The following is a 7,500-nucleotide window of genomic DNA, read 5'->3' as shown; positions in this document are numbered from 1 at the left end:
CACATGTCAGTGAGACAGGCAGCGTCAGTGAGACAGGCCCGTGTAAGTGAGACAGGCACGTGTGAGTGAGACAGGCCCGTGTCAGTGAGACAGGCCAGTGACAGTGAGACAGGCACACATGTCAGTGAGACAGGCCCGTGACAGTGAGACAGGCAGCATGTCAGTGAGACAGGCACACATGTCAGTGAGACAGACAGCGTCAGTGAGACAGGCCCGTGTGAGTGAGACAGGCACGTGTGAGTGAGACAGGCCCGTGTCAGTGAGACAGGCCCGTGTGAGTGAGACAGGCCCGTGTGAGTGAGACAGGCAGCGTGTGAGTGAGACAGGCAGCGTGTGAGTGAGACAGGCAGCGTGTGAGTGAGACAGGCCCGTGTCAGTGAGACAAGCCCGTGTCAGTGAGACAGGCCTGTGTCAGTGAGACAGGCAGCGTGTGAGTGAGACAGGCCCGTGTCAGTGAGACAAGCCCGTGTCAGTGAGACAGGCCTGTGTCAGTGAGACAGGCCCGTGTCAGTGAGACAGGCCCGTGTCAGTGAGACAGCACCTTCATGAGGAAGTTGGGCGGGCGCCCGTCGGCCCCCGTCATCTTCTCGAACAGGATGGTGTAGATGCCCAGACGCGTGGTCGTGTACGTGGCCTGACGCAGCAGCCCTGCAGACAGACTGACACACACACACACACACACACACACACACACACACACACACACACACACACACACACACACACACACACACACACACACACACACACACACACACACACACACACACACACACACACACACACACACACACACACACACACACACACACACACGCTCAGTGACACATGGGAGACATGCAGCTGGCCCCGGTCCTGGTCCAGTCCCGGTCCCAGTCCTGGTCCAATCCTGGTCCTGGTCCAGTCCCGGTCCTGGTCCAGTCCTGGTCCAGTCCCGGTCCCGGTCCTGGTCCAGTCCCAGTCCCAGTCCCGGTCCCGGTCCAGGTCCAGTCCTGGTCCCGGTCCAGTCCCGGTCCGGTCCCGGTCCCGGTCCAGTCCTGGTCCCGGTCCAGTCCTGGTCCAGGTCCCGGTCTTACCCGGTGTAGATGCCCCCCACGCCCTCGTTCTTCAGGATGGAGAAGAGCGCGTGCACGCTGGTCTTGTACTCGCGGGCCGTGGTTCCCTGACCGCTCAGCTGCATCCGGTTCTTCACCAGGTCCAGGGGCTGCACGAAGACCGTGGCCCCCATCCTGCACACAGACGGGTCAGAGAGACAGACGGGTCAGAGAGACAGACGGGTCAGAGAGACAGACGGGTCAGAGAGAGACAGACAGGTGAGAAGAGACAGACGGGTCAGAGAGACAGACGGGTCAGAGAGACAGACGGGTCAGAGAGAGACAGACGGGTCAGAGAGAGACAGACGGGTCAGAGAGAGAGACGGGTCAGAGAGACAGACGGGTCAGAGAGACAGACGGGTCAGAGAGAGACAGACGGGTCAGAGAGAGAGACGGGTCAGAGAGACAGACGGGTCAGAGAGACAGACGGGTCAGAGAGAGACAGACGGGTCAGAGAGAGAGACGGGTCAGAGAGACAGACGGGTCAGAGAGAGAGACGGGTCAGAGAGACAGACGGGTCAGAGAGAGAGACGGGTCAGAGAGAGAGACGGGTCAGAGAGACAGACGGGTCAGAGAGACAGACGGGTCAGAGAGAGAGACGGGTCAGAGAGACAGACGGGTGAGGAGAGACAGACGGGTCAGAGAGAGACAGACGGGTCAGAGAGAGAGAGAGACGGGTCAGAGAGACAGACGGGTCAGAGAGAGAGACGGGTCAGAGAGAGACAGACGGGTCAGAGAGAGAGAGAGACGGGTCAGAGAGAGAGACGGGTCAGAGAGAGAGACGGGTCAGAGAGACAGACGGGTCAGAGAGAGAGACGGGTCAGAGAGAGAGACGGGTCAGAGAGACAGACGGGTGAGGAGAGACAGACGGGTCAGAGAGAGACAGACGGGTCAGAGAGAGAGAGAGACGGGTCAGAGAGACAGACGGGTCAGAGAGACAGACGGGTCAGAGAGAGAGACGGGTCAGAGAGAGACAGACGGGTCAGAGAGACAGACGGGTCAGAGAGAGACAGACGGGTCAGAGAGAGAGAGAGACGGGTCAGAGAGAGAGAGACAGGTGAGGAGAGACAGACGGGTCAGAGAGACAGACGGGTGAGGAGAGAGACAGACGGGTCAGAGAGAGAGAGACGGGTCAGAGAGAGAGACGGGTCAGAGAGAGAGATGGGTCAGAGAGACAGACGGGTCAGAGAGAGAGACAGACGGGTCAGAGAGAGAGACGGGTCAGAGAGAGACAGACGGGTCAGAGAGAGAGAGACGGGTCAGAGAGAGAGACGGGTCAGAGAGACGGGTCAGAGAGACAGACGGGTCAGAGAGAGAGACAGACGGGTCAGAGAGAGAGAGACAGGTGAGGAGAGACAGACGGGTCAGAGAGAGAGAGACGGGTCAGAGAGAGAGACGGGTCAGAGAGACGGGTCAGAGAGACAGACGGGTCAGAGAGAGAGACAGACGGGTCAGAGAGAGAGAGACGGGTCAGAGAGAGAGACGGGTCAGAGAGAGAGACAGGTACAGAGAGAGAGAGAGACGGGTCAGAGATCATTTTCAGATTAAAGTCGGAATATTTTCAGATTAAAAGTAATATTTTCAGATTAAAAGTCGTAATATTTTCAGATTAAAAGTAATATTTTCAGATTAAAAGTCGTAATATTTTCAGATTAAAAGTAATATTTTCAGATTAAAAGTCGTAAGATTTTCAGATTAAAAGTCGTAATATTTTCAGATTAAAAGTCGTAGTAAAACAGTTGGCGTGTGCTGGTCCTGTAGGGGGGGGGGGGGGGGCTCACAGGGGCTCAGGGTCACGGGCTCAGGGTCACGCTGTTGTCAGGGGGGGGGGGGAGACACCGGATCCATGGGGGTCCAGAGTTAACGTAACACCGCAGGGTGACCAATCACTGCCCGCAGCACAGCCCCGGTGCACTCACACCGGCTGATAACAGCAATATCATAATATCATAATAATATAATAATAATAATATCATAATAATATCATAATAATATAATAATAATAATAATAATAATAAAATAATCTCATAATTATGATGATTTCACCGGAATATTCATGTAGCTCCTCTGTTAGCTTCACTGACATTAGCACATTAGCACGCTAGCCTGTTAGCACGCTAGCCTGTGAGCTAGCAGCACGTACCCGGCCAAGCCTCCGAACAGGAACTTGATGGCCTTCGGGGAGGTCTTCGGCTTAGTGTCCGCCATGTTCGCTCGGTCCCGCTCGGTCCCGGTCGGATTCGCGCTGCCTGCCCGCCTGAGAGCGCCTCTGGGCCGGACTGTCACCTGCTCTGTCACCGCTTCAGCAGCTGCAGAAGCCGGGACAAGGTGACTCTGTCCGGAACCAGCGGACCAATCAGGAGGCGAGGACGGAGATCCACGAGGACTCACGAAGATCCACGAACGGCGACGATCGTGCCTGCTGCCTTCAGGGTCCCAGCGAGAGCTCGTAAATCTGAGAACCATCTTAAAAAAACAACAAAACAATCGAGATTTTGTTATTTTATGTTTTTAAAACAAATAAAATAAATAAAAGATCTTAAAGGGAAATTCACCTTAATGTCCGTACTTCCTTTTGATGTTTTCATTTAATGGGAACAGTTTTAAGAGTTTGTTTATATTTGTGATTATGAATAATCTTTAATATTTATCATATTTATCATAATAATATTTAATGATCAGTTATAAATGATCACCCTGGGCTCAATCACAGCGCTGCAGTTCCATGTTCACATTATTTATCAACATAATTCAGACATTTACATTAATCCCACAGCACCTGAAGGCATCACAAAGAGCTGCCAATACAGCGTCAAATTAATTTATTTTTAATGTTTTTAAAGTATAAAAAATGTGCAAAATTATTATTGAAATATAAACAATAGTAATAGTTAAATTCTAAACATATTTGGATTCATATCATTATAATATTACAATCATTTAATTCAGTTTAAAGAAACATTGTGAAATAAATACAAATATAAAAAGATCAGAAGTAAACAATCAGAAAATATGTGAAATAATTATAATAATAAAGATAATAAAGATAATAAAGATAATAACAAACAAACAGGCGCTGAGTCCAGACCGTGGTTTCATAACTTTATTAATATTATTGCGTTTTACATGAGGAGCAGTTTCAAGGTTTATGAATAATATCAGAATATTTATGGACACAAAGTTTAACAGGTCAAACAATAACAAGAATAATAACAATAATATAATTATAATAATGTGCTTTATTGTAATATCTAATGTTAAGTTTATTTTTTTTATCGACTCGTTTATTTAATAAATTGATTCAATTGAAATAAAATAAGTTTGAATCTTTAAAGTTTAATAATAAATAAATAAATGAATGAACACGTTCACAGGAGCGACTTTAATGAAACATAATTCATAACTTCAGAGGAAACACTCCTCAGTTTAACACACTTAGCTTTAACAGCAGACTCTTATTTTGAAAGGAACGCCGTTTAAATAAAACAAAGTGATTCTAAATTATTATTATTAATATTAAATCATTTCAGAAACTAAAACAAACTAAATTCAGAATTATGACGTAAAAATTTCATCATTTCACTGAAAAAAAGCGTCGTTACTTTATTTTGAAAATCCTGAAGTTATAACCAAGCCCCGCCCCCAGCTTCCTGTTTGGTCCAATCAGGACCAGGCTGGTTTGATTTGATTAGAGGTTAAAGTTCATGAATAATTAGGGGCGTGGCCTCTTGAGTGACAGCTAGCCTCTGGCCCTCACTTCTCCCTGGAGGCTAGTTGTCAGGATTAGCATCATTAGCATGCTAACATTAGCATGCTAACTCCGTCATCAGGACCTGGACTGAGGTTGTTCGTGGGGTGGTGTTTCCATAGTAACAAGATGGTTTAGTAACACGCCGTGTTAGCGTTAGCTCTGACTCCCATTCCCTTTAGCTGCTAACCTGTGCTGTTAGCCTAGCTCCCGGGCGCTGGAGTTAATGTGAGCTAATGTGGCTAATGTGCACTAATGTGAATAATGTAAGCTAATGTGAGCTAATGTAAGCTAATGTGAGCTAATGTAAGCTAATGTGAGCTAGTGTGGCTAATGTAAGCTAATGTGAGCTAATGTGGCTAATCCTGTATACGTCAGCCAGATGGACGTCCGCCCCTCCCCCCAGCGTCACATACCTGCCCTTTTATGGTCTAAAAATAAAACAAATTCATTATAATTTCACAACAAAAGCATCAGAATTGATGAAGTCAAACTTTTAAGCAGATGTCGTAAAATAAAAGAAGGATTTTCAAAATAAAATACTAATGCTTATGAAGTATTAAAGTCAGTGAAAACAAATAAAATCCATATTTCCATAAACTTCCATAAAAGCGTTAAACTGAGGCAGCGACGTCCGTAACTTTATGAATATAAGAATAAATGTTTATGATGTTTGTGATGTTTGTGACGCCTCCGTCGCCGTGACGACGACGACGTTTCCTCAGGTCTTCGTCATTTTCTTCGAGTTTCTCGGTTTGTTTCCGAGCAACGCGTCGATCTCTGCGACGAGGGGCGGAGTCAGCTGAGACAGCACCTGCACACGAATATTAATCATTAATATTAATAATTAATAATTAACATAAATATAAATATAAACATGTGTGATATTAAAGCATGAACACGGGAAACACTCGCCCTGATGGAGCCGAGGTTCTCCAGCAGCTGCTCCGTGTTTGAGACGCCGAGAAGAACCGAGCTCACGCCCTCAGCACGGAGACACCAGGCTGAGAGACAGACAGGTGAGAGGCAGACAGGTGAGAGACAGACAGGTGAGAGACAGACAGGTGAGAGGCAGACAGGTGAGAGGCAGACAGGTGAGAGGGAGACAGGTGAGAGACAGACAGGTGAGAGGCAGACAGGTGAGAGGGAGACAGGTGAGAGACAGACAGGTGAGAGGCTGACAGGTGAGAGGGAGACAGGTGAGAGACAGACAGGTGAGAGACAGACAGGTGAGAGGGAGACAGGTGAGAGGGAGACAGGTGAGAGGGAGACAGGTGAGACACAGACAGGTTAGAGACAGACAGGTGAGAGACAGACAGGTGAGAGACAGACAGGTGAGAGACAGACAGGTGAGAGGGAGACAGGTGAGAGACAGACAGACAGGTGAGGGACAGACAGGTGAGAGGCAGACAGGTTAGAGACAGACAGGTGAGAGACAGACAGGTGAGAGGGAGACAGGTGAGACACAGACAGGTGAGAGACAGACAGGTGAGAGGGAGACAGGTGAGAGACAGACAGGTGAGAGACAGACAGGTGAGAGACAGACAGGTCACCTATAGCCAGCTGAGCAGCGGTGCAGTGGAGTCTGTCGGCCACAGGGTGGAGCTCTCTGACCTGATTCAGCTGCTGCTGCCCCTCAACACTGAGGAGACGCTGCTGCAGCCACACCTGAGACACACACACACACACACAGAGACACACACACACACACACACACACACAAACACACACACACATGAGAGACACACACACACACACACACACACACACACTCACACACACACACACACACACACACACACAAACACACACACACATGAGAGACACACACACACACACACACACACACACACACACACACACACACACACACACACACACACACACATGAGAGAGACACACACACACACACACACACACACACACACACACACACACGAGAGACACACACACACACGAGAGACACACACACACACACACACACACACACACACACACACACACACACACACACACACACACACACACACACACACACACACACACACACACACACACACACACACACAGTAATCAGCCTGCAGCCTGTGTGTGTCTCTCATTAGTGTGTGTGTGTGTGTGTGTCTCTCATGTGTGTGTGTGTGTGTCTCTCATGTGTGTGTGTGTGTGTCTCTCATGTGTGTGTGTGTGTGTGTGTGTGTGTGTGTGTGCTGGTTATATGTCTGTGTGGGGACCTTGATGGCAGCTCTGGAGTTCTCGGGGACCCCGTCGTTGTACTTCCCCGTCAGCAGGCCGCAGGCTAACGGGGACCAGGTCATGGCTCCGACACCTGCGGGGGGGGGGGGGGGGTGGAGGTGGCGGGGACCTCGTGTTTAACCCGGGCTATGTTTAGACCTGAACAGCTGCTCCGACACCTCCTTTCATTCAAACAACTACAAAGAGACACAAAACAACTACAAAGAGACACAAAACAACTACAAAGAGACACTAAACAACCACAAAGAGACACAAAACAACTACAAAGAGACACAAAACAACCACGAAGACACAAAACAACTACAAAGAGACATAAAACAACCACAAAGAGACACAAAACAACTACAAAGAGACACAAAACAACTACAAAGAGACACAAAACAACCAAGAAGACACAAAACA

The 7,500-nt window shown here is 48.5% G+C and overlaps 2 protein-coding genes across 2 annotated transcripts in view; both read right to left on the bottom strand.

Moving 5' to 3' along the window:
• The window catches only part of slc25a11 (solute carrier family 25 member 11), a 9,315-nt gene extending 5,878 nt beyond the window's left edge, over positions 1-3,437 (bottom strand). The window contains exons 1-3 of the mRNA XM_083937082.1: positions 3,238-3,437; positions 1,077-1,229; positions 542-659 (exon numbers count right to left, since the gene is read on the bottom strand). Coding sequence (XP_083793208.1) covers positions 542-659; positions 1,077-1,229; positions 3,238-3,302 — 336 coding nt within the window. The 5' untranslated portion in view covers positions 3,303-3,437. The remainder of the gene's footprint in view (positions 1-541; positions 660-1,076; positions 1,230-3,237) is intronic.
• A 2,035-nt stretch (positions 3,438-5,472) lies between these two features.
• Positions 5,473-7,500, bottom strand: part of LOC310964085 (voltage-gated potassium channel subunit beta-2-like) — a gene marked incomplete at its 5' end in the record, with an annotated part of 34,000 nt that continues 31,972 nt past the window's right edge. The window contains 4 exons of the mRNA XM_083937081.1: positions 5,473-5,656; positions 5,758-5,846; positions 6,396-6,510; positions 7,077-7,171. Of these exons, the coding sequence (XP_083793207.1) occupies positions 5,564-5,656; positions 5,758-5,846; positions 6,396-6,510; positions 7,077-7,171 (392 nt within the window). The 3' untranslated portion in view covers positions 5,473-5,563. The remainder of the gene's footprint in view (positions 5,657-5,757; positions 5,847-6,395; positions 6,511-7,076; positions 7,172-7,500) is intronic.

Source organism: Echiichthys vipera (assembly GCF_963691815.1).
Source record: "Echiichthys vipera genome assembly, chromosome: 22".
NCBI classification, from domain to species: domain Eukaryota; kingdom Metazoa; phylum Chordata; class Actinopteri; order Perciformes; family Trachinidae; genus Echiichthys; species Echiichthys vipera.
The sequence above is the reverse complement of the archived record's forward strand: the minus strand, read 5'-3'. Positions and strand labels throughout refer to the sequence as shown.